The sequence below is a fragment of the Cardiocondyla obscurior genome, linkage group LG03 (assembly GCF_019399895.1).
Source record: "Cardiocondyla obscurior isolate alpha-2009 linkage group LG03, Cobs3.1, whole genome shotgun sequence".
NCBI classification, from domain to species: Eukaryota; Metazoa; Arthropoda; class Insecta; order Hymenoptera; family Formicidae; genus Cardiocondyla; species Cardiocondyla obscurior.
Genome location: NC_091866.1, coordinates 2,982,947 through 3,009,238, shown reverse-complemented (window position 1 = coordinate 3,009,238; position 26,292 = coordinate 2,982,947). Strand labels below are relative to the sequence as shown.

Sequence of the window (26,292 nt, the reverse complement as noted above, 5' to 3'; positions counted from 1 at the left end):
CAATGCCTGCAAGTTTCCTAATACGGGCACAGGCGGCGATGCATGCCGAAAAAAAGAAAAATTTTGGCAAGCACACGAGAAGCCTGGAAGGAAGGAAGAAAGGATGCGTTAAATTCGATGTAAAAATTTCGCAGCCGCGTGCTAAAGAATCTTATATCAATCAAATTAAAAAAAAACAGCTGGCTTACCTCACGCGAGTACGCTAAATATATATCGATACGATTTTAATTCGTATTCGTATCGAATTTTCGTTTCATTCTTTTTTTTAATTTTGTTTTTTGTTCTGTCACGCGCCTACGCGCTCTATCTCCTCTTACACGTGACTGCAAGTTTCCTAATATAGTCTCGGCATATGCTTCGATGAAAAAAGACGATGTTGTTCACCACCGAGCGGCCGGCAAACTGGTTGCCATCTCGTATCCGGAAAAGACAGGCGAACTACGTGTGTAACGCTGAAATCGAGAAACATTGACAATTTTCGAAGAAGACTATAATAATCTTGGCCGAGATTAAATCAATTAATTACAACCTGTCGAAAATTGACAATTCTGTTTCAGTATGCGGGAAGGAAAGCAAATTAAAAAAGTGATCTTTGCACCCACAGCTCGATTAAGTTTTTCACTTGTCCGCGACATCTCTTCTCCCTGCAACATACATATATAAATTTTATATTAATTTCTATATCACAATTTAAGTTTAAAAATACATTCTTCTTTCGACGTACCTTTTATGACAAAATCAAATACTACTGCGCTATATTCTTAGCGCAAAGGAAAAAAACTTTTACGTAAACGTTAAGAATTGAATAATGAAATAGTGAAAAAAAAATAAGAAAAAAAAAGACAATAAATAGATACTTATTAATCTGCAATTCTTTTTGTGTGAAAAATTAAATGGCGTTTGCTGCGAGAATAAAGCACCAGATAAGTGAACAGAATCGAGCAGTCCGACGTTTCTAAAGGAGCCAGTTGAAGCGAAGGAAGACGGGTTTGCGGTGGTCTACGGACAGGTTCGTTCGCGAAAAACTTCAATTTGTCTCGTGCGGGCCTCTATCGCCCCGGGATCTTGTATTGGATGATCCGTGTACGGATTAAACTTGTACACGCCGGGAATTATATTCTGCGAAAAACAATTATTATTGAAACAATCTAAATCGGCATCTAACTTTTTTCGTACAGGAACCATTTAATTAATACAAACGCTTACGCAATTGATACAATTAGCGGCATTCTTGTTCGTTCGTTGCCTTCAGTCAGGCAGCAGGTAGAGCGGTTCTTTCATCGGGCGTGCGATTTCGCGCAAGAACGGCTTCATGAATGAACCGCGACGCAATCCCGGGGAGATCTCCTTCGCGCGCGAGCTGAACAATGCACCTGGAATACTCAATTATTTTTAAATAATTCGTGGCCGTTTCAATAAAAAAAAATAAAATAAAAAAAAGAAAAGAAACGTCGCCGAAGATTGTTATTTATCGTGGAAGTTTCAACGCAACAAAACTTGAAATCTATGCGTCTTACCATGGCTTGCACCGGTGTTTAATTTTTTAATATTTAAATTTATATAAAGCTCACCACTTATTAATATCCATATCACGATAGTAATTTAATAGTGTAAAATAAATCCTGAGTGTGAAATATCTGAGAGTTTGGACGGTATCTGATAAGTGTTTGAGATTCTGAAGGCTTTCGAATATTTGCTTCAATAACGCCAACCGTTCCCAGCGTTATGTTTCATTATATGACGTTCAGCACCAGCTGGTCCAGGTTTCTTATCCACCGCCGACAGCTGCAACGAAAACGAAAAATCTGATTTGGACGAGAATAAGAACCAGTGACCAGTGAGTAAGGGCGGCGCGTTGAATGGAAGAATAAAAGATAAAAGAGGTAAAAGAAAGATCATGAGCGGACGAGCGGCTGACCGGATGTTAGATGCAAGAAACTATAGCATAACTATCTCATGAACATCTTCTTCATCAATCTGTTAAGTGTATCGGTTACAGGTAAGACTTCTAATATTATAGAATATTAGAATAATTTCATTGCAAGTAAAAAAAAACATTAAAAATGTCTAAAAGTATTTTTTTTAAAAAGGTTTTCTTACGTTTACTATGTATTACTAAATACGCGATTTGCATGAGTTATTTACCATTTATTATTTCTTAAAGAAAACTGTTTTACTAATCTTCAGCAATAAGGGTTGATGTATATATTGTACACGCTACGTCAGGAGAAACATAACGTCTTGCAATGTTTTATCTATAGTTCAGTATCTTTTGCCTATAAATTAATTTTTCCGTGCAATTCAATTTAGCTTTAATTACACTATGAACTATAACTTTGTCCATGTTTATAATCTCAAAGACGATTGATTTCTGGCTTTCGATCTTATACAATTTGGTATCTCAAAGTTGATAGACCGAGTCAGACCGAGCTGATCGAGCGAACCGAGTTGACCGAGCTGACCGACGCTGTCGCCATTTTCTAATGGTGACTGGTGGTGTCTCGTAGAAAATTTCCTCGGCACTAATTAAATTTTCTGTTGCATGATTGATCCATATAGGCCAATAAGAAATGTTTCTTTTCCCGCGAATATTGTAAGAACCATTATAAAAAAGGTGTGGCTATGGAATTTGATTGAATTAGCGGGAAACGGAACTCTCACTTTAATAAAATTGCGTTATTAAAATAAAAAAGGCGAATAATAATAAATCAACGTATAAAATTCAGTAAAATTCTATATCATTTTATTAATATTATTAATACATTGATGTTTAATTAAACGGATACAATGATAATTCCACTTGAAAAAATTTCTTTTGCATTAGTATTTTTTTATTATTAATTTTATTTTAATATCGGATTTATTAATTATTTAATAATTCCGATTTTCTTCTCGATTACGATCACGATCGCGGTCACGATCACGTCTTTGTCGGCCCCAATCCTGCCCCTGGCGGTTATAATTTTGACGATCACGGAAGTTGCCTTGGTTTCCTCTTGAAAAGAAGTTTCCTGCAAGAATTTATATTTATTACAATTTATAAAGTAATATATTTTATTTAGGCGTATTAGAAATAATATAACATAAAAAGATATAAGAAACAATTTAATCAAATACAACATATTGCCATGAAATAAATATAATGCATTTAACTTTTCAAAAAAAAAATGCTATTATTGAAATTAAAAAATTTTAGTAATACGCCAAAAATAAAGATTATCAAAAATAATTTAAGCGTCTGTGCATACCTTGCTTCATTTCAAAGATACGTTCATTCGAATCTACAAAGTTGTTGACCTTGTCTGTCAATTGTAGAGCCAACGATTGAAGGCGGCTCGGTTCGCTTCGGTGCATAACTACAGTTCCAGTTGGATCGTCTAAAGATGCCTGAATAATACAATATAATTTATGAAATAAAAATACATAATAATATATATTATGGTACGTTGCATAAATTATTCAACAGTATAAAATATTTCTATACAATACCATAAGTTCCTCGTTAATAATCATTTTACTGATAATCGAATGGACTATGGGCCGCTTCAACTGGAACATGTCCGCGAGCTTTGGCATCGAAATGGAATCGTACACATGCGAGTACGTGAACAAATAAGTTCTCAATGCCTCTTCTTTAATTAATCGCGTTAACATAGCTCGTACTTTGTCCGCTTGATGAAAGAGATCCCACACCTATTTCAATAAAAATAATCACTCCTCTGCAATAAATTTGCTAATGCAAATTTTGTTAATACCTTTGCGTTCATCTTTTCATTTATAATATAATTGTTGCAAGCGGACCAATTTCCATTACGCATTGCTTTCGCGGCAGCGACGACGTGCTCCCTCATAGATTCTGGAGGTCCGACTAACGATTGGCGTTCGCTAGATCTTAATTGTTGGTAAAATGTTTTCGAAATCATTCTCCGTCTCGCGTCAAACTCGTGCGCTATAATTAATAACAATAATAAAATAATTTGTCACATATAATAAATTTAAATTATACAATTATAAAAATACATTTAACGTTTATGTAAAAAGATATTAAACATATTAGAAATTATACCAGCCATATACGGAATTTCGATGAGCATTGCTGAAACAAGGTATACACATTCCAAAAGCTCTAGATTAATGTGCATGTGAAAAGGCATTTGTCTTTGCTTTTCAATTTTTTCTTGCTCTTTACTACGCTCGTGCTGTCGTTGCGGAAGTAATCCTTGCGCCAAAAGTTCCTTTACTTTGCCCGTCACCATTAAATCGACTAAGCAATTGTGAGCATCCTTAATATTCGCATGACGGAATGCACATAATCCTAAATGAGCTATCGTACGATTATATAAAATCTAAAAAAAAAATTAATAATTATTTTTAAATATTTTAAAGACATAAAAATAAATTCTGATATATATTCAAACCTGTGTGGCTGGATCAGAATGTTGAATAGTTTCTTGAAGATGCGACATAAGAATCAAGTCACGAGCTTGAAACCAATTATCGTGAAGAGCATGATGATAAATATGTGAAAGAATCGCACGAGTTCTTAACCGATCAGTATTATCATGAGCATAAACATATTTGCATAATTTTTCCATAACTTGCACGGATGTAACTGTGTCCGTTTCCAATTCACCCTAATCCATTCAAAAAGTTTAACAAATTAATATAATAAGAAAATTGTATATATGTATTATAAATGTTTTGCGTGATTTACCTCTTTTTGTTTCAACACATTTGAATCAAATTTATAATACAAATGTTCAATTTTACGAAGATACACACGGCAGAGTTCGGATACAGTTCCTTGTCTCTCTAAATATTCTTGTACTTTATCAATTATAGCTGCAACTTGTTTCTCATCTTTTAATCTACGATAAATAGACATTTTATTGTACAAAAAATAATAACAGCAAGTAATATATTGCATAATTGCTTGCAAAAAATATTACCTTTCTACATATTCGTTACTATGTGGATCACATTCTTTCAGTAATTTTGTAAATTCTTCATCAAGGCGTTCTACAAGCGTCAATACGCAACCGTGTATTCTGTACGGAGCTGTTTCAAATTCTTCCATTTCTTCAGTGATTGTTTCTGCTATTACCATGTCTGAGTTACTTAGTAACATATCTAGCATCTCGGTAATACGTTCTAGTATTCTGTAAATAAAATTTTTTAATACTTTATTATTTTTAATTTATTATTTTAAAGAAAATTTATGCAAATATACGTACTTTGACCAATATTCCGGTTTCATAGCGTCAGAAACCTTTGGATTATAATCGAATATAGAAGACACAATAGAAAATTTAATCTTTACGGTTACAGCTGGACCGAGATTATGCGCATCAGCTATCAGTTGCAATTCATGCAAGAGTTCTATTTGTTCGCGTCGATCTGTGCGCTTTTTACCACGGGCTGCAATTATCTCAGAGAGCTTTTTAAGCACTGCACCTATGTTAATCTCTGCATCCTTAGCGAACATCTTCGGTTTCTCCGAAGGAATAGCCACACCGCCTTTAACGGTTTCCCATTCTCCTTCGCCGTCATCTTCGTCGCGTTTCTTCTTTCGCTCCTTTTCCTTCCGCTCTTTGCGTTGCTCCTTCCTTTTTGCTTTGTCTTCGTCATCTTCCTGAGCTGAGGCCCTACGTAAAAAAAAAAAAATAATTGTGTCACATAATATACCATTACATTTATCGTATATCAAATACTGTCATCTAAAAAACACCGTACTTTTTGATGAAACGCTCGCGAATATTTTGATATTGGCCTTCGTCATCACTACTTGTGCTCTCACTATCTGAATCACTGCCCCAGTCAGATTCGCTTTCGCTACCGTCTTCGCCGTCAGTTACAGTTTTCTGCAATATAACGTAAAGAAACAGGTTTACGAAAATTTACTTTTATAAATTAATTTTAATATCGAATGCATTTGTTTGCGAGTTTTAATCGTATAAAAAAACCTTGAATTTGGAAACATCAGGTTCGCTTGCTTCTGACCCTGCTTTTTTAAAAGCTACACCGCTATCATCTTCTTCTTCCGATTCTATAATCTCCTCAGCTAAAATAGAAATTATTTTATTTTATTTTGGAAAGATTAAACAAGTATGCGTGATAAATATTTTTCGTAATTTAATTTTTTCGTAATTTTTCGTGATTAAAAAAAAAATTGAACCTCTTTCGTCTTCTTCGTCATCATCTTGATCAGGATTCTCCCTAAATTTGCCAATATCTTCCTCAAAATCTTTATTATATTTTCGCAGCTTTTGTCTCAATGTTGATAGGGACTTAGAATTATTCTTGGACATGTTCTTACGTCCATCACGGTCTTCCCACACATCGTTAATAAAATCTTCCATTTCTACCAGGCATCTAACATAAAATCGCGGTGTTTGGCCAAGCTCCTCCTTTGTAATTACGGGTAAAGCTTTCTGATAAGCTCGCATCAAATCCTCAAAACCTAAAATTAATAACAAATATTATTTAAAAATATATTATTTAAATAAAAACACATTAATAAAATGTTTGTACTTAATTTTCTAATTTAATTATTAATTGCATAAGTCATAGTAACATCATAAAAAATTAATAAGCATAAATTTAATTACTAACTGGTTAACATGCTGCTCATATCCTTGATTTTCTTATAATTCCTAATAAGTTTTATAAGATTTGCAATTTCTTCATATCTTTTTTCTTTTGTAGAGCGTACAACACGTTTTGTTTCTTCCTCATCATCACTGAACTGTAAAAAGATACTTTAGGTAAATTTGACATTACAATAAAATAACATAAGAATTATTTTTTTCAGAATTTACTGATAAAAATGCGAAAACATTTGCTCTAACTGTAATACTTACAGTAAAAGCTGTTGCGGGTGCTCGTTGCACCTGCTCTTCCTCAGATGCACTATCTGACTCAGAATCTGAGCCAGTTGCAAAGAAACGACTCATGGCTGCAAACACTCTGCAGCAATTAAACAAAAGGTAATAAAAAATAAGTACAAATTCCCAATTAATTTTATAAAATGTTTTATCTGTAAGTCTACAATCGTAGTATGTAAATTAATAAAAATAGAAATCAGGAAGACAGTGTGTCTAAAAATCCATCCAGACAAATTTGGATAAGATATATAAGCATATGCATAAAGAAATTCATTGCAAATCTATCAAATACATAAGAAAATTAATCAAACAATTTTCTAATGCATATGCTTATGCATCTCTACAAATGTGTCTGGATAAACCGTGACGTGTATGTCACCTTTTGAACAAGATTCGTAGTATAGCAAACTTTTTCTAGTAAAAGCGAACAGCTCGTCTGTCAAGAATCGCGCGTGGAAAAGACTGAAATAATGCTAATACTATTAGAAAGGAAATTTTTAATTACCAATACTCTTCCTCGTGAAAGCAGATCACGCGCAAGGCAGGGTTATATACTCCACACGCAGCAATGGCAACCGTGACTTCAAGCAATGATAAATGAATAAAGGTAAGAACGGCTACTCGCTGAAAGAGATGGCCGTTGTCGCACCCGCGCCAACTAACGGACAATTGGGTTTCTTTGACATTCGGCCGGAAGTAGCGCACATATGTTTCCGACGTCGCCGTTGCGGAGGCGCGGTTGCGCAGTCGGTTCGCGGTCCGAATATGTCGACTGTGGTAGCGGCGGCGGAGTGATGCGCGATACGCTCGCGACTGCTATCATGGGCACCGTCGTGGCGGTATCCTCTGGTTGAGGCTGCGCCGCCGGTCGATTTAACGCGCGAGGAGGTGACCGCCGGTTGCCGGGGCAACGTGCGTCTTCGCGAGCGAAATTGGGGACAGGCCTTCTCGGCGCTCTCCGTCTCTTTCTCTCCCTTTCTCTCTCTCTCTCTTTCTCATTCTCTCTCTGTCTCTCTCTTTCTCTCTCTCTCCCGCTCGCGCGCGTTCTCTCAAGTGAGAAGCGGATAGCGGCGGCGGAAAAGAGGTCCAGCCGCGCGAGAGCGCGCCGCGCCAGATCGCCGTGCCGTCGTACCGTATCGTTCCGTACCGTGTCGTACCGTGCCATTCCGGGGGGCGGTGATCGGCTGGATCGGCGGAGCGGAGCGGAGCGCAGCGCAGCGCGGCGCGAGGGGCCCTATGTCAAATCGACGTCGGCGACGAGGACGAAGCGCGCCAGCATGAAGAAGCTATTCTCCAAGATCGACAACACGTCCAAGGAGCCCAACAGCTACTTGGGAAAGGTGTTCGTCGTGGGCCGTTACACGGTCACCGTCGAAGAAGTCCTCGCAGAAGGTAAGTCTTTCCCCTCCCCTCTCGCCACCGTTCTTTTTCGAACCCGATCACCTAACGGCGTCACGCTCTCCTCGTTCTCGCTCCTGATCTGCACTCCCGTTTTAGCCTCCGGTAAACGTGCCCCCAAGACGCGGATCCCTCCCTGTTCTTCATTCTGTTTTGCGTCGCTACCTAGCCTATCCTCTCACTTTTTTTCGTCCTGACTGTCTTCGTAAATACCGATAAGAAGGCCGATGACGGTACGATCTCGTCTGCATCCGGGACTGGTGATCAGTGGATGTCATTAAGCTCGTTAACTTTTAGGGGTCTTAATCTATCGCTCGCAAATTGAGCATTTTGCATTGCTCGATTTTAAGAATATGTTCCGGCTCAACTTGAATAATCGGCTTTCAAACGACAAGTTACGTGCTTCCGAAATTTTTTATGAATCTTTTTATCGATAAGCATTATTGCCAGGATGTTGGTATATTTGTAAAGTAATTTTTCTATGGATTTGCAATGCCGAAAAGCTCATTAAAAAAATATTTTTTTGTTCGTTATTTTACAGGAGGATTTGCAATTGTATTTTTGGTCAAAGCCTCAGGTGGACGATATGCACTTAAACGGATGTATGTCAACAATGAACATGATCTCAATGTGTGCAAGAGAGAAATACAAATTGCTGTAAGTTCTTATGAATAATAAAATGCTACTTAACGATAATTAGTAGCAAATTTAATTTTTGTGCTTAAATATAGTAATATCTTTATTACATTGCATTAACTATTATTAACAAATTATTTTTATTTGCAGAGCAACCTGAGTGGTCATAAAAATATCATAGGATATGTAGATAGTAGCATAACTCACACCACTGGAGGAATACACGAACTTCTGCTTTTAATGCCTTACTGTAAATCTCAAGTTCTTCAAATGATGAATAATAGGTTCGAAATAATTTTTTTATTAGATTAATTTTAAAACTGTTTGAAAAATTTCATGTATGTATATTTAAACACTCGTGTACAATTCATATCCGCATACATAAATTATTTATATGTTGCACGAGGTTTCTATTACAAAATATTACTTTTAATTATATATCTAACGATATGAAAACGTATGGCATACTTTAGCAATTTTTTATTTCTAGGCTGCAAACAGGTTTCACTGAATCAGAAGTTCTGCAAATTTTTTGTGACGTTTGCGAAGCGGTATCGAGATTGCATCATTGTCAAACTCCCATAATTCATAGAGATCTCAAGGTGAACTACTTAATAATCATTATGTAACATCGTCAGAAATATCTACAACTACATTTAATTGTCTTGCGATAGGTGGAGAATATATTGCTTGCTGATAGTGGTCATTACGTTCTGTGTGATTTTGGATCCGCGACAGGAAAAGTTCTTAATCCTAGTGTCCACGGCGCCGCAGTGGTTGAGGAGGAAATAAAGAAATATACTACTTTAAGCTACAGAGCACCTGAAATGGTTGATATGTATTGCGGGAAACCTATTACTACGAAGGCAGATATATGGGTAATGTATCGTACTTGCGTTATTACACGCCTCGTTTACACATGATCGTAATACATAAAAAGAACTTTAAAATTTTATTCTAATTTAAAGTTTTTTTTTTCTAAAATTCTTGTTTTCAGGCTTTAGGATGTCTGTTATATAAACTCTGCTTTTTTACGTTACCATTTGGCGAAAGCACTCTTGCTATACAATCTGGAAATTTCACTATACCGGATAACTCAAAGTATGTAAAAAAAAATTCACATATTCTACACAGGCTATCGGACTTTTTTTTATTTAAAGAATAAATTAAAATAAGTATAAAAATGTTTAATGTTATAGATATAGTAAAGCTCTCCATTGTTTAATTCGGTATATGCTTGAACCGGATCCTGACATACGCCCCGATATTTACCAAGCCTCCTCAATTGCTTTTCAAATTCAAGGCAAAGAATGTCCTGTACAAAATTTACATGTATGTAAATTATTATATTTATATATTGGCGCAAATTTATACGAAATATATTTTTTATGTGCTTGTTTGTATTAACTATTTTTTTAAATTTGTAGAAAGTTCCAACACCGACGGTAGAATCATTACCATGCCCGCCCATGGAATCAGAGAATATTAAAAGATCAGCATCTGTAAAAACTCCGAAACCTACGCCTATAGCAACGACAGTCGAAGGTACGTCTGTAACACCGAGACAAAGACCGAAAGGACAAGCAGTTAGCACCGGACCGATCAGTTTAAGTGGTCAAATAGTGGGACAAATATCGGGACAAGGAAATCAGACGCAAACTACACCGGCAAATTCTATTTCTTACGTTCAAGTAAGATCAAATCGCAAGCCTCTCAATACTTCTGCTTGAAGCATATAAAAGTATTGTAATTAATGAAATTATTTTGTTTTATTAGGTATCGCCACATGTTGGCACCCCCAGTCAAAGTATTCCTTTCGGTCAACCGCAAGCACAATCGTCACAGTACGGTCAATCGCAGAGTCCGATGATCAGTCATTCTCCTCTAACTCAGCAGTCGCCCATTACCGTTCAAGATAAAAACGCGTTTTACTTCGATTCGAGGCAACACGACGTGAGAGCTACGACGAACGTAAATGAAAAGAATTTGGAGGCTTTGTTTCCGCCGTCAGGTAATTCTAAATCACGATAAAATATTGTAATTGCCATGAAATAATAGCAAACTTGATAAAATAATTTTTTTTAATTATATTATTGCTTTTACAGGATATCCAGATCCGTTCAAAGACGATACGAGAGCGATGCCGCCGCCAGCTAAAATACCACCTCCCGTTGCACCTAAACCCGGCAAAATTCTTCCGAAACTGTCCAATCCTAATTACCCATCGTCATCTAAGTATCCGCCAGTTACTTCGTTACCCTCGAAGTTGTCTATTCCTGCGGGGCCTAACAAGACAACTCCGCCGACAGTGACACCGCCGGCTCTCCCGAAACCGGTTAATAAGACAGAAAGTTTGAGTCAAAATATAAGTTCCAGCATATCTCCGCCTGACAGTCCGACATTGTCGTCTTCGCGTCACAGAAGGAATGTCAGTGACACGAGCGCTTTTAATAAGTAAGTTTATTTCTTTCTTTTTTTTTTCTTACGTTGTACATTCACAAATTTTTAGAAAAATTTGCAGAGTTTATACTTATTAAATATATTCGATAATCTTAAAAGATTAAAATTTTATTAATATTAATATTACAATAGCCATTTCGATGTTTACAGAGCATTTGCGAGTGAAACCACTCAATTCTTAGCGCCATATGAGGCTTCGGTCAAACCACGTTCTGATGATACGGCTACAACTCCACCGGAACTTCCAAGTGATACAAGGCCTTGTATAGCAACCAGTGCCTCGCATGTACGTGTTGTAAGTACATAAAGCGCACAATTTCATTTTTATTTTTGTTGAACGGTATTAATTGGTCTAAAAAAGTAAAATATAAAATTATATTTTTCCGATAAATTAAATCAAATTTTTATTTTATTTTTATTATAGTTTTAAATTATCTTTAACATTATTCGTGGAAAGATAACATTTCTTGTTCATAAAAAAATATTGGTAATTTACGAGCTACGAGAAAATATTAAATTTTATTTAATTCTTATTTTTATTTAAAGTTTTTTTTAAGACATTTATATTTATTATTTTATGCACTGCACTATCATTAATGATACTTCTTCATCTTCAAGTAACTATGAAAACGTCAAAGGTGTTGCTTAGAAGAATAATTAATATTAAAGAATTTGCCTTCCTTTCTCCCAGGGCGAACTTTCAAGCCTAATGGGATCAGAAGGAAGATCATTAAGTGCAGATGTAGCGGCATGGAATCCATTTGAGGATGTACAACCTTTTAATCAGTTAACAGAAGATCATCTCTTTGGTGCGGAATTTGACAAGATAAGGAGAGGGAGCAATACGAGTATCAGTGGAGTGAAAAGTCGCGAAAGTCTTGTTATGACGTATACAGAGTTACCGGAAGATCCCTTTGAATCTGCACCCTTTAGCCTGCCAAGTAAGCTCTCGTTAAAATTTTATTATATTTATTGTTTTAGCTCAAACAGTTACTAACATACGTATATTGTAGCGTAAAATAAAAGCATGTATTAACGTTGTTTCTTTCTTAGCAGGAAAGAAGAATAAAATCGGGTCAAAGACTGCTGCTATTGCTGGAGGTAATGCATAAAAATCCTTATTACACTCTCCATCATCTCTTTTCCACTTATCTCTTTTCCACTTATTCCTATATTAATCTATTAATCTATACTTTATTTGAAAGCCATTCGCTCGCTATCTTAATATTAATTTCTTACTTTTGCCATCATCGCTATGTGAAGTTTTAAGCTGTAGTTATGACCATTGTCTTTCATAAATCTTGATCGGTTTTAGTTGTATATCAAATGTATCATATTTATTTAATCAATTAATAAGTAAAACAAAAAAGTTATTTTAAATATTAAAAAGATATCTTTTTTATATTATGTTTATACGTCTATTGATATACATATAAAGTTTAATAAATTTAATTTACAATATATTAATTTTGTAATTCGATTAATTTAAATTGTTTTAATATTTTATTATTTGACTTAAATAATTATTGAATTAATTTTTAAAACAAAGTATTAGAAATAATTTTGTTATACAACTAAGACTATGTCCAAAATTTCATAGCTTTATATACATGTATAAAAAGTAAAAGAAATTGAAAAATACTTGATAAAGATTAAATTAATAACATCACAGTTTCGTTAGTAACAGAATTAGATGTATCATTAATTTGAGTAATAAGTTTTTTTTTTTTAGTTTAACTTTATATCATCGACAAAGTCTTTAAATAGTAAATATTAAAATATTTAACACGGATTATAAAAAAAGATATGCTTTGAATCACAATATATATATATGTGTGTGTGTGAGAATAGCTTAATGACAAAAATGAGGAATAATTTATTTAAAATTTAAAAAAAATTGTATTTCTACAACTAAAAAATAATATAATAATAGTACTTTTTACAATTTTGTTCTCTTCGGATGTAATTTTTTTTTTTTTTTTTGATTGCTCATGATTGGAATATTCGTCAAATAAGATCATTTATAAAGAGCAATGTATTTATATAAAATGTTTATGGACAATAGATGTAGATAAATGCTGAAATGACAATTATCAGCATGTTACGCTTTTCTGAACTTCCATGTACATAATTCTTATTTTTTATCAATAGAATTTGAAATAACGCAATGAAAAAAGTGGCGTTTCTAAGAAATACATACAAAATAAAGGATTTTTTTCGATTTTTAATTAGTATTACATAAAACTTGATTTGTGATATAATGCATAATCAGTTATTGCGTGATAATGTTAATTATATTGTTGCACTGCTTCATTAAATTTAATTAAGAGGAACTAATATTTTTTTAAAGAATGTTTATTTAAATAATTAAAAAAAAATTGTGGAGTTCTACTACCGTCTAATTTACCAAAGACGTGTGATAAGTTATTAAGCTTCAATGTTACTACTCGTATAAATCGAAAAAAAAGTCTTAGTTAACTAACAAGGTTTGAAAATTTATTAAATACATTCTTACAGTTCTGAAACAAATCTATCTTTTAATCAAATATATAATTTATTTTAGAAACGTAACTTATGCACAAATTATTAATTAAAAAAAATCTATTTTTATGTAAATTTACTCGTATACATAAAAAAAAATATTTAGGCATATGCAATGTATAGATAATTGTTTAACCAAATTAATCTTGTGCTTACGACATTTTTAAATTCATGATATAATTTTTTTTTTTCTTCTCTTACGTTGACTAAAAGAAACCGTACGCGCGCGTCATTACATTTAGGAACATTAGTTAATTATAATAATTTTTTTATGATAATTACAATTGAGTGATCTACGGCCGACGGCGTGTTGCAGATTCACTTACATTTGTATTTTCCGGTTAGTTTACGTTACGCTATTTTCCATCCTTCCTTCCTTGGCAGTATTCTGAATTATCTTGAAGCACTTTATATCATTTGACACTATATTACACTCTTTTTATTTTATAATCACTCACTAATCACTAACGCAGTAACATTGATAGCTGACGTTTACTCTCGATTGGCTCGAAACGAGCCAAGCGAAAGAACTAATCAGCATCTTGCCATCAATTTTTTAAGATAGAATACTTGCTTGTCAAAATGCTTTGGTATTTTTTGATAAAAATAATTGGAGCATTTATTTGTTTGCTAATATAACTGTGAAGAAAAAAAATGATTGTGATGCAAATCTGCTCAGTTATGCTCAATTACATGAGAAAGGAATGATAGAATATTACCAGTGAATTACATATTAACTTCTACTTACCTCAAATAGTAAGTTACAGCTTAAGGATAATACATCGAACATTAGAATTTGAAATATGCTATATATTGATTATGTTATAACAAATGTAATTGTTAAATATTGTTGAGAATATGATGAACATAGGATAAAAAGAATTTTTGTCTTTATAATAGATGTTCCTATGATATGTAGTGCACAAAAGCGGAATTAGTTTTTATTTTTAGTGTTTCCGTACGGAATAGTTGATGTATCGATAAAAAAGGAGGAACAAATTACATATAAATATTACATATGCATATACATATATAAATATGAATAAATACATACACCTACATACATATATATATACATAATGCAATATATATTTGAAAAATTATGTTGTATATTATGTGATATACAAAATTTAGGTAAACTATTTTGTCCTACTCGTATGCATATACGTGAAAACGTATTATGTGTTACAATGATTGTATTATATAGCATATAAATGGAAGTACGTGGGAAGAATAGGTTTCAAATATTTCCAAGAGAATGATATGCAATGCGATTAATAGCAATGTATGTATTAACGCAAAGGACGAGATGAGAAATATCGTTTATTTTAGAATACGCTACCGAATATGAAAATTTATTTTTGTGTGCGGAAGTATCGACGCGAACCTTTCCTTCCCATAAAATAACGATTCTCTGCGCAATGCGTGAATATATACATACAGACGTACATTAAGGGTTATTATATAAAAATCACAAGATTGTATCTGCTTCGCGTAATGGTAATACTACAGTGGCTGGCAAATAATAGCAATTATTTTCATTTCCAGGCCTTCTTCTTTTTCTACATCTTCATCTTTTTTTTTCTTTATTATTTTTTTTTTTTTTTTATTACGATTCTTTTCTCCTTTCTGTTTTCTGTTCATTTCTTTTCACCATATCTCTATTATACTGCTTTTAGATGGTATTTATTAATTTGGGTTTCTTTTTGGTACAACTAATATTTTTTTCTGTATATGTTTGGTAAAAGTGTATATGTTTGGCCTATAAAATTTCAAGATAAGATGATGTAATTCAGCATTGTAATATCTGTAAGAGAAAACACTGGAAAGCAGGGTCGCCGAATTACATCACTTTATCTCTTTCAAGAGTGTAAAAAAAATCTGTGTTGTGTACTCCTTGTACTTCGTATATGTATTTGTTGTCCAATGCGTTCAATGTCTATATCAAACAACATATCTTACACTGTAACAAGTACTATAGGTATTAATCAATATTGTACGTACTTGTTATAATTGTTATCTCCTAATGGAGCTCTTATATAGCAGATTAGTAACTCATATATAACGACATATATTTTCTTAAAAATTATATCGAGAAGAATTAATTTTATGCAAAAAATAAGTCCAACGAAGTTAAGATATCTTTTTCACTGGCACTAGTAGTATTACCAAAACCGCCGTAACGTTAATTCTTCCTTGAGCGTGTGTGTCACAATTCCCTTTGGGTATAGCAAGGCGCGGACAATTGCATGTTTCTCTGTGAGAGAAAGATTTACGAGAAATTACATTCTTATCTGTACAATGTCTGGAACAACCTAATGAGTTTGGGAGGCACAAGCCTTATTTCCGATTCAAATCGTTTGTTTACGAAATCTTTCTTTATCAATCTTGTCCTGCTTTGTTTGCCTCCCATAGTGTCTCTAATAATTACAATTAAGTTGCGTAAAAAAAAAAAAAAAAAAAAAAAAAAGAAAAAAAAAAGGGGGAAAGAAAGAGAATTTGTTATTTAACCGTCACCTTCTGAGTACAAGTATGCTTCTTCTCAAAGGTATCTGTAGCGAGATTCGTATGAAAAAGAGAAAGGGAAATAACTTAGCGAATTCAGAGCACTATAGGGGGCTGACAAACATCTTGGACAATACCTTTCTCGCTGTATTAAGACAAATAATGTTGCAGCAATAAAATGTAAATTAACATACGGAGTATTTGTTTTTTTCTGAACGCTACTGGAAGAAAACGCAGCAATACTTTGCCCCTTGTGCGATTTAACGCAAGGCTCGCCAGGGATGCGACGTGTTCTCACGGTAGCTTAAAGCAAACCTGTCAGTCAGAGCATTACTGCGTTTTTTAACACTCATCCTCAATCCTCTGAATCTGATTAGGACTGTTCCAGACCTTTTGGTGGCGGTACTAACAATAGCTAGTCCGAAATTATGTATATTGGTGCTACTTTTTCCATGTCAAAAAAGCTAACATTAACTTTTTCTGAAACTCATCGCCGTAATAAAGTTGCAAATATTAATGCACATCATATTCGGCAAAATGCACTGTCTGCAACAGACCTAATCAGACATCTCCCGTTTCTTATAATTCTTTTTCTATTGTAGATAACGGTATCATGCTTTACATTGTAAAAATCAGTCATACAGCTATATAGAAAATTTAAATACTTTATCTAACAGCACTGAAAACAAAATTTGTAATAATACAACAATGTTAGAAATTATTTAGCGTGTAAATATAATGTTGAGTGAATTAAAAATATAATTATGTTACTACATAATATAATATAATTTCTGATATTGGGAGGTAAAGTGCATATGTAATAGCTTATATTCCGTCGTATTAGAGAAACTTTGTATAGAAAAAGACCTTCATTAATCGAAGGGACCAATATTATTTATTATAGACCGTGTCGGATCGTATCTCGTTTTGCTGAGATTTTTCTAAATAAAAAAATGTTAGGTAAGTACGCTTCAGTGATAACGAAGGCTCGTTAATATAACATGTTAATCTAGTTCTAAACGTAATAAAAAAAATACTGGAGAATAATTTTGCTTGCAAATGATAATTTGAACTAATATATAATCTCCTCTGTTTTACAGGGAAATCAGCAAACGGTAGAGTGAGAGTGCCCTTGGCGCAATGGAATTCTGGAACCGAGCATCGAAGTGGTAACAGTGGTGGCGTGGACGATGAAGCGTCCTTGATCACAGAGTCAAGTCCGGTCTCGCCACCGTTTGTGCGGGCGCCGGCTGAAGACCGTTCCAAGTACGAAAAGCTGGCATTCAACGCCGACGAGGTATCAAGCGATAGCGACAAAGAAACCAAAGAAGCGAAAGAGCGAGCCAAGAAGACTAAAAGACGGCGCGTAAAAAATGTACTGAATCGTAGAAGGAGGGTAGCCGCTCAGCAAGATCCAGCAGATAACGCAGCGAACGTAGACTACGAGTCGGACGATTCGATCGGGTCGGCCAGCGATTTACGCGCGATGAACGATGAAGAAGGCAATGACGGCGAAGTGAACGACGACGAGGACGAAGAAGATGGCGAAACACATGGCAAACACGACGAGACCATCTCCGAGAGCGTGCGTACGTGTGGTAGCTCTGCATATCACGCAGAATGCGAGTCCGTAGCGACGCATGAAGACGACTATAGGATGAAGAGGCCGAGAAAGCATCACTACAGACAACAGGAACAACAGTTGCCGACAATTGACGCGGATCCGATCGTTGGCCACCAATACGGTGAGAAACCGCTGTTGCTGGACGACGAGCTGGACCCCGAGGCGAAGCCAGAGCAATCGCACGGTGATCCCTTTGTACGGCATCAATACGGCTCGAAACCATTGCTCTTTAACAACGGAGATAGCTCGTCCGACGATAACGATAAGTCTAAGTCGCTTAATAATGGGATCTGGAAGGTGGAGGACGACGTGTTCGCTTTGGCTCCGTTCCCGAGGTCCAGCAGCTCCCGAAAAAGTAGCGACAGTCGCGAGAGTGAGCCTAAAAATGTTGATCTGGTTAATAGCGTCAGAAATTCACCTCCTAACTCGAATTTGGTGACACCAATTTCAAGCTCGCCCATACCTGCAGAAGTATTCGTCGACGTGACGGAGAGCAAGCCGCAGCCGGCCAAAGCCACCGTGTTGTCTTGCAAATATCCGAAAAACATTGTAATCGCGAACAGCAGCAAAACCATCTACGAGGAACCGGCTGCATTCCATCAGCCGAACGTCGTTCAAACGTCATCGCCGATTAAGAGCAGCCTGCACGTCAGCATCGCCGAGGAGGAAGCAAATTTCGAAAAAGATCTCTTCGGTTCCTCGCCATTTAGCCCAAGTGGATTCACCAATCCCTTCAACAACGCTAAGGCTAATTTCTCGAGCATCGAACCCACGCCGACTCAAACCATGTCAATTCTGAGCCCGGCCGGACCTTCTTCCTACATCGATTACGCTAACTGCGTCTTGGTGCCGGACAATTATTACGCTAGTCACTCGGGCACGATCGCGTGCACGTCGAAATACGGCATGGTAACGGTGAACTCCGAGCCAGTGGTCAGTGCGGAACCGTCCAAGGATCTTTTCGGGTCGATTCCGTTCGAAGAATTCGCCTCGCTAAAGCTTAACGAGCAACAGCACCAACAACGTCCGACGTCTCTGTCGCTGTCGCATTCGCAATCGCAGTCGCAGTCGCTGACGCTGACACAGTCGCAATCGCCTAGTTACATGGATAACGTCACGTTAACGACAACGTTGCCTGTTAGCGGCGTCATACAGTCTCCGAAGAACAGTGTCGTTCATCTGACATCGACACCGTCGTCGCAGCCGCAATCGCAATCTGCTTATGCAATTCAAACTACCACTCATACCGCCCGTATCACCGTGCATGCGGTCAACAGCGTGTCTAAAGTAGATGTCACATCCGACATGATATCTCCTATGTCACCCGAACCACTGGTTGTCGCGGACGACGATACGCCTAAACACAATAAGAAAGATAAGTCGAAATATCATTTAATCAACGAGAATCGCGGTGATGCCGTTGACGTGTTACCGACTTACAAGGTCTCTCACAAAGCCAAGTCGGTGAGCCACAAGAAAACGCCGAAAGGTAAGAAGAACACGGCTGCAACTGCTGGCTTCAGTAACATGAGCTTTGAAGATTTTCCCAGCGACGAGAACGAAGAGAGGCAAGCAGGACGGGCAAAAGTAGCGCCCTTCGAAGTTATCCGTGAGACATCAGAGAAGCGATTCGGATCGTTGAAAAGACGAAGCAACCCGTTCACCTGAAATAAAATGGTCTTCGTTAGCAGCTAGTTGACACAAAGTCGTTTATTAGCGACGCAGAAACAGAGCACCGATATAACATCATTGATTCATTCGTTGCGTACATCGTAGAGGTATCGATAAACACACCGTTCTGTACATTGCAAAATTATTTAATTTAACAGAGTTTTATTACGTGTACTGTGAACGCGTGCACATACACACTCGTACACATACGCACGTTACAGCATTAACAAGATATTAATCTCAGTAAAAATGGTAAAGTCTTTAACTGAGAAACGAAACTATACACAGGTTGTATATGTACATAGAAAACTTGCGTTTAAGAGAATATGCTTTTTGAACTCGTAAGTTTGTCGGTAAAATTTTAAATTAATACAATTATGCATGTTTTGCTTGTTTTCAGAATGCATTTGGGAAAAAAATTATAAGACAGCAAAAAGTAATATCTTATTCAAAGCTTTCGGCTTTACGATTAGATAAAAAAAAATATCTACACTATTTGCTAGAAGAATGCTAAATTCTTTAAATGCTTAAATTCTCCTCGAGTTCATTAAATTGTATAAACGTCCTTTTGGCATTTTTTTCCCGCCACAAACGTCGATAATGTGATGTGATAGCAGCAAGTAGCTGTACAATGTTTATATCAGAAGGCATACAGCATGAGCAGATATATTTATATGCATACATATTCAACAGACAAATGTGCGAGGAGTCGTATAAAACGTTATTTATACCAATGTCGGAAAGTATTAATTCATATACTATCACTTTTTAATTACTTTTGCATTTTTAGAAGATTTACACAGACAAGACAAGATAGTCGTAAGAAATTAATGGAAAAAAAGACATTATATTTAAAAAACAAAACCTATTAATTTTTTAAATGTTGACAAGAACGAAAGAGAGAGAGAGAAAGAGAGTGAGAGACACTTCCCAACTCACGTTTTAACATAAAACCAGGTTGTGGAACTTGGCAGCTCGATACCAAAAATGAAATAAAAATAAGTAGAGAAAGCTCGTGCATCTATTTTTGCAGCTAAGTCTTTTCACTACGTTTGTACTTTAAAATTTTGTAGATTTCTACTAGTACAATCTACTGGTTCATACGAGGCAATTTTTCTAAGGAAGCTCATCTGTACTATACATGTATACTATATACATACATATATTTGTCAAGTTTATCGCAAAATCTGACGTCAGTAAAAAAAGGTAAAACATTTTTTTCTTTTTACTTATAGTTTTCCGAAGAAGAGAGTATAATATAATATTCCTTACGAAGATATAACATAATTTGCAAAAATTAGTGTTACAAAGGCGCAGATAATAGCATTGAAATGATTCGTAATACTTGCAAATAAGCAAAATAGGTTTGCCTAGAGAATTGGCCTTATCGTGTAAGACTGACTTATTGTTTAACAGTCTCGATTAATGTTTAGCGCCACAGTTCGTCGATACATTATTTGAAACGAATATTAATAACGTCATGCTCATCATAATCGAGGCTGTTAAATAAAATGCATGAAAAGTAGACATGATACTAGTACTTAGTGTGTTAGTACTAGCTAAAATATTGACATTAATTTCTATCTCACATTATGAAAAATAATCTGTGTTAAATTATTCGATTTCAGCAACTAAATTTTAATACGTTTTATATAACTTTGGAAATTATTTTAACCAAGTTTTATAATATATTGCTAATATACTGCGCCTTTTTAATCGATTCTACGAACAGGATCTAGTTCAATGTAAAAAGATGTGACAATATTATAAAAAAACAAAAATGTTTGTAATCTACGTTTTTATGCACGCATATATACATATATATATACTTATATATATATATAAAATGATGTAATATAATTTGTAGATATTATAGCTTGTATAACTAGGTGCCTTCCTTTATTGAGTAGCGTTCAAGCTTGCAAGTCTCTGCTGTTGCGTAGCATAAAAGCTGATAGTATTATAAGATGAAACAGAGTCAATTGTATTTGTATATGTAAGAGATAGTGCATCTGAGAAATTATATTTTTTTTTTATTTAGTTCCTATAGATAACGGTGAGATGTAATCCATAAAAAATAGACGCGATATTTAATGCATCACAAAGCCATCACAAAAGTCAGAGTGATTATGCAGTGCAATTATGCAGATAGAACGTTGTTATTCCAAGCCTTAAAAATATACTTTATCATTCTGTGCACCGTGTGTAAAATAGAACGAAATAAGGTGCTAGGAAACCCAAGCATTTTTAATTTAACATCCTAAGAATATTACTTGATCACGTAAATTCTTACAGGTCTATATAGCGTAGATACAATACATTCCTTTTTTGAATTGTCATATACTGTTATTTATTATATCGTTGGTTTATAGGTTCTTTTTTTTCTCTGTTTTTTTTTTTCGCGTGTATGTTTGCACAGGAGGTGAAGTGAATAATTTAAACGAGTGTGTCGGAAAGTTTTACAAATACTTTGCTAGTAATACTTGAATTTCTTCACTGCCTGCGTTAACATTTGTTACAGTATTTTATTTTATCATTTGTCATGAATAGCAGTAATGTAATTATTGTGTTGCGAGAGAAATGTATAAAAGAGATCGTGCATTCTCGTTCGTGCTAAGTTTACCAGTGCAGACTTTTACTCTTAGGATGAAAATATTGTTCCAATATGTACACAATGTGCATGTGTAATATAACAGTGAAAACCGTGTAAAAATGTATAAAGAGAATGCAATTATATAAAATATGAAAAATGGACGCGATTATTTTTGACGGCAGAACAGATGAGTCTTTAATTCTTTGATAGACATACGAAGGAAATAGTTATTGAAGACACTATCTCTGTATAAAATACATAAATAAAATATATACTATTAACACGAACATTAATCGTACGCGCCCGCGTCTTGTCGTGTTTCCTTAATAGAATCTCTATTTTATTATATTTCGCGAAAATACTGTCAAGAGTGTCGTGTTTGATTAATTTAACCGAGAGTCGCTCAGCAACAGCAGCAACAAAACTTTTCTATTAAATTGTGTTTCCTCTTTCTCGCCATGATAAAGTTTATCGAGCACGCGACCAGCCAAGCAAAGAAATTGAACCAGCTCGTGCATATTGCGAGCTGAAGCGCGATTCCGGTGTTCATCTCGTCGCGTCTCCAATGATTTCTATCTGGCTGAATGTAGTCCATGAAATCGAAAATTGCACCGCATGGAAGCCTATCGTGAATCGCCTGCACACAAAATAAACCGATACTATAACTAATTTGCTAAACTTGCATTTTATTTTAGAAATATACTGACCGTAAAAATGTTTGTCTAACAGTTTATTTAATACTTAAAAGGAGAGGTAAGATGATCGTCTTACTTGAATTTCCCGGCCTCTTGAATTTAAGGCTTGAATGAGATTTCGCCTGTATTGTTCACAGGTTTTATAATAGCCATCGGTTATCACGACTGCATGAGCGAGCGACAAGCAACAAACAAACGCTGCGAAGAAACCAACAGGCATCCACCATTTAAAGGTAACTCTTTTTTTCGTAGTCACGACGACGTGTCCGTTAAGATTTCTTCTGTAATAAAAATTAAAGAAATGAAATGTTAAGATAACAGCATAATATGATTTTGATCGAATTCGAAATGTATTAATTATTATTTTTAATTAGTTTTTAATTCTTTGCATTGATTACAAATGTGAAGAATAATTACCTATCATCGTCGTACGTTTGTATCCGACTAATTTGCTTAGGATCGTCTAGATTTTTATGTATGCAACATCTGTATCCATGATAAGTGCCGAGACATAAACTGATTATAATGATGGGTGTAAGACTGTACGCGGCGAAGTGGCACAGCTTCTCATCGCCACCGAGAAACGTACCAAACGTGTTAGTACCGTACAGTATACAACCGCAATCAACGTTGATACAACCATCTAACGTTATCAGCCAATTTTGCCATGTGACCACCAGCGATATGACAGATGTGACACAGCATATCATAGATGCGATGTACAACACCGCCAGCCGTGATTCCGCTTGCCTTGAGTTCATAATTGTCTTTTAATTTTCACTTGCTTTATCTAGGCTGCCAATTTAAAAAAAAAAGAAAAAAAATTTATTTTACTTGTTCATTGTTAAAAAAAAAATAAGTCGCCAGCAGAAAGTACTTTGGCGCATTACTTTTATATTAATTATGATTTCTGCTCTCATGCTCGGCTTTATTTAACCGAATCTCTGTTTACTTGATCTTCGAGTCTCGCCAAAGCACGATCGCGATTCATCAATGCGCGCAGACAGAATATATAACGCAAGAATTCGCGTATGATTGTAAAACCTGACCCGCGAAACCGATTGAGAACAGGATAAATATTTTAGCGAAGCTATTTCCATGTTCGAGAGATCTATTTTCAGCGGATTAAGTCTCTCGATTTTATCTATCCCCATCGTATATGCATGCGTGCTTCTATATTGCCCGACACGGTATCTTCACCATGGATTTCACAATAATATCGGCACTGTAGATAATATTATATGTACGCAATATTTATTAATAGTACCTGTGATTTGCTCTTATGGTAGTATCTTCACAGTTAGGTTGAAAATGATATCTTATATGATTAACACTTATCTAAATCATCCAACCATATTAGACTTTGTGCAGATGTTGTAAATCTAGAAAAAAAAAACGTAAAATAGTTAGATACATTTAAAATAAATTTTACTGGAGTTAATCTAAAGACATACGTAAAATTATTTTAAAAATTAATTAACTTTCTTGTACACTTGATTTCGTAGAGAAATATTTCAGAAAAGATACTATTTGTAAAACGCATTGCAATAAAGTTAAACTTAAAAGTTAAAAAACTAAAAGATTGAAGTAAAAAAGACACGTTACTTAATGAGAATATTCGTCGTCCTAGTTCTCGACACGATGTTATTATGATAAGCGGATGACGAAGCTTGGGAAGTGCACGCCGGGCCATTAATCAAACTTGAGTAACGTAAACGAGTGGCGGAATCCAATACGTAAACGATAAAGCACAATCCAAATATGCACCTGCAAAGATTAAAGATATTAGACTTATTGGAAAACCGAACGCACTTACGTTGATTAGTAGCAATAAAACTCCTCCTCTAGCTAAGTTTAGCTGAGGCTAAACCTACAGGTGTTAATTAAGATTAATTAGTACCACCTGTCTTGTTCATGGGAGATAATTAAACATTGACATTTCGACGACAACGCAGGAATATAGACGGTACGCATGCGGTTTGAGAATAGCATGTTTTAAGAATTTAATGAGAAAAATATTTTAAAAAATGATAGAGATATAATTTCAATTAATAGACACAAAAATTGGTAAAAAAAAAAACGATAAAATTATATTTAAAAACTTAACTGTTTTCCTCAAATTTCACACAATCACATCTACCGACATCGGAGGATTCGGAACGACTGCTTTCGTTAAAGTTTCCCTCCTCGTGCAATAGCGTACGGCATACGTAAGAATTTAGGTTCCCACGTGGTCTTCTTGTTTAAATAAACTGCAACATTTTCGTAAATATTCTTTAGTCACTACGCCTCTCACAACGTACGGCAATAGCCGTGGATCCCATGGATCAAATATTGACTTAACGCGCGATGAGCTCAGACTCCTATTGCCACATCTGACGGCGAACTATGTCTCTCTCAGTCTCTTCACGATCAATTAATTAATTTGTTAATTAGGTAACCAATTATTACCCACCTACAATAACATATCTCTTTAAAAATCGCACATGCTTTCTTCTGCAAGCAAAGGGACTTCTATCCAAATAAGCGAATTAATTTCATATTTTTCTTCTTCTGGAATTTCTCACTTGGGCAAATCTTAATATTTTTCTCGCACTAAAAAAAAAAATAATTATATGCAAAATGAATTACGCGGTTTAAGTACGTAACAATTATCGAGTAAGTTCCAATACTTATACATCGTTGAAAGTATTAGAATTGATAAGTATTTTCGTAATGATAGATAAGAACATATAGTCAAATAAGACACAATCTTACTACCATCGCATAAATTTTCTTCTTGCCTATACGTATATCGGTCTCACATTAATTACTCGGCAATATACATCCACAAAACTCGTATTGCTTTTTTTTCCAGTAATCGGAACGTACTGATAACACTTTTTACTCTTCCACTTTCTTCTTCCGTCATTAATTGCACAAATAATTTGCTCTAATTTTGTTTTATTGTCTACTTAAATGTCTCTTCAAGTTTTCAACTGATAAATCCTGTATATTTCGAGATGCTCGGTGACACAAGCACGTACATACGATTCAACACGTTCTGATCAGCATAGAATTTCCCGTTTCTGTAACATGCGTGAGACATGATAGCGAGATAAGCCTTGATAAGATTAACGCCTTTCTGGCACCGTTGTCCAATGAATTCCCCGTTGTCGATTTTACAAAGACGTGTGTGTTTAAAGGTAATCGTAATATACTCACATTTTCAAGCAAAGCTTGTTATCACGTAATAAAATAACCAATATTTAAAAACTTATTAAGTATTTTATGGTATTAAGTCGT

The 26,292-nt window shown here is 35.1% G+C and overlaps 3 protein-coding genes across 7 annotated transcripts; 1 reads left to right on the top strand and 2 right to left on the bottom strand.

Annotated features, from left to right (window-relative positions):
* Nucleotides 1-2,721: 2,721 nt before the first annotated feature.
* On the bottom strand, nt 2,722-7,545 carry Eif3c (eukaryotic translation initiation factor 3 subunit C). The gene is made up of 15 exons (XM_070654018.1): nt 7,390-7,545; nt 6,861-6,966; nt 6,613-6,745; nt 6,176-6,460; nt 5,964-6,061; nt 5,734-5,861; nt 5,235-5,645; nt 4,950-5,159; nt 4,715-4,868; nt 4,419-4,634; nt 4,067-4,346; nt 3,756-3,949; nt 3,490-3,693; nt 3,249-3,387; nt 2,722-3,011 (listed from the first exon to the last, which is right to left on the bottom strand). The coding sequence occupies exons 2-15, from the start codon at nt 6,951-6,953 to the stop codon at nt 2,872-2,874; spliced, it is 2,685 nt and encodes an 894-aa protein (XP_070510119.1). The 5' UTR covers nt 6,954-6,966; nt 7,390-7,545; the 3' UTR covers nt 2,722-2,871.
* A 114-nt stretch (nt 7,546-7,659) lies between these two features.
* On the top strand, nt 7,660-22,599 carry Nak (Numb-associated kinase). Of its 3 annotated transcripts, none has more exons than XM_070675415.1 (14): nt 7,660-8,276; nt 8,824-8,939; nt 9,069-9,202; nt 9,409-9,520; nt 9,593-9,796; nt 9,916-10,019; nt 10,118-10,250; nt 10,346-10,609; nt 10,695-10,929; nt 11,024-11,372; nt 11,529-11,664; nt 12,070-12,319; nt 12,432-12,479; nt 17,525-22,599. In XM_070675415.1, exons 1-14 carry the CDS (start codon nt 8,162-8,164, stop codon nt 19,714-19,716), a joined length of 4,392 nt encoding a protein of 1,463 aa, XP_070531516.1. In that variant the 5' UTR covers nt 7,660-8,161; the 3' UTR covers nt 19,717-22,599. The 3 variants fall into 3 exon arrangements, with proteins under 3 accessions (XP_070531516.1, XP_070531515.1, XP_070531514.1); XM_070675414.1 differs by having other exon boundaries at nt 11,529-11,673; nt 12,435-12,479; XM_070675413.1 differs by having other exon boundaries at nt 11,529-11,673.
* LOC139101177 (uncharacterized) lies at nt 22,093-26,244 on the bottom strand. Of its 3 annotated transcripts, none has more exons than XM_070654120.1 (8): nt 25,765-26,244; nt 25,463-25,602; nt 25,115-25,259; nt 24,613-24,774; nt 24,275-24,389; nt 23,425-23,802; nt 23,084-23,288; nt 22,093-22,949 (listed from the first exon to the last, which is right to left on the bottom strand). In XM_070654120.1, the coding sequence occupies exons 6-8, from the start codon at nt 23,766-23,768 to the stop codon at nt 22,716-22,718; spliced, it is 783 nt and encodes a 260-aa protein (XP_070510221.1). In that variant the 5' UTR covers nt 23,769-23,802; nt 24,275-24,389; nt 24,613-24,774; nt 25,115-25,259; nt 25,463-25,602; nt 25,765-26,244; the 3' UTR covers nt 22,093-22,715. The 3 variants fall into 3 exon arrangements, with proteins under 3 accessions (XP_070510221.1, XP_070510220.1, XP_070510222.1); XM_070654119.1 differs by having other exon boundaries at nt 25,768-26,244; XM_070654121.1 differs by having other exon boundaries at nt 23,425-23,757; nt 25,768-26,244.
* Between the last annotated feature and the right edge of the window lie 48 nt (nt 26,245-26,292).

Excerpts from the sequence above, each read along its gene's own strand:
- Eif3c (XM_070654018.1), bottom strand. The coding sequence starts at position 6,953 with ATGAGTCGTTTCTTTGCAACTGGCTCAGATTCTGAGTCAGATAGTGCA. Across the intron at positions 4,347-4,418 it reads ATTCTGATCCAGCCACACAG|ATTTTATATAATCGTACGAT; the intron begins GTTTGAATATAT and ends TTTTTTTTTTAG. Across the intron at positions 3,388-3,489 it reads TTATTAACGAGGAACTTATG|GCATCTTTAGACGATCCAAC; the intron begins GTATTGTATAGA and ends TGTATTATTCAG.
- Nak (XM_070675413.1), top strand. The coding sequence starts at position 8,162 with ATGAAGAAGCTATTCTCCAAGATCGACAACACGTCCAAGGAGCCCAAC. Across the intron at positions 10,251-10,345 it reads GTCCTGTACAAAATTTACAT|AAAGTTCCAACACCGACGGT; the intron begins GTATGTAAATTA and ends TTAAATTTGTAG. Across the intron at positions 10,930-11,023 it reads GGCTTTGTTTCCGCCGTCAG|GATATCCAGATCCGTTCAAA; the intron begins GTAATTCTAAAT and ends TTGCTTTTACAG.
- LOC139101177 (XM_070654120.1), bottom strand. The coding sequence starts at position 23,768 with ATGAACTCAAGGCAAGCGGAATCACGGCTGGCGGTGTTGTACATCGCA. Across the intron at positions 23,289-23,424 it reads CAAACGTACGACGATGATAG|AAGAAATCTTAACGGACACG; the intron begins GTAATTATTCTT and ends TTTTTATTACAG. Across the intron at positions 22,950-23,083 it reads CAAGAGGCCGGGAAATTCAA|GCGATTCACGATAGGCTTCC; the intron begins GTAAGACGATCA and ends TTTTGTGTGCAG.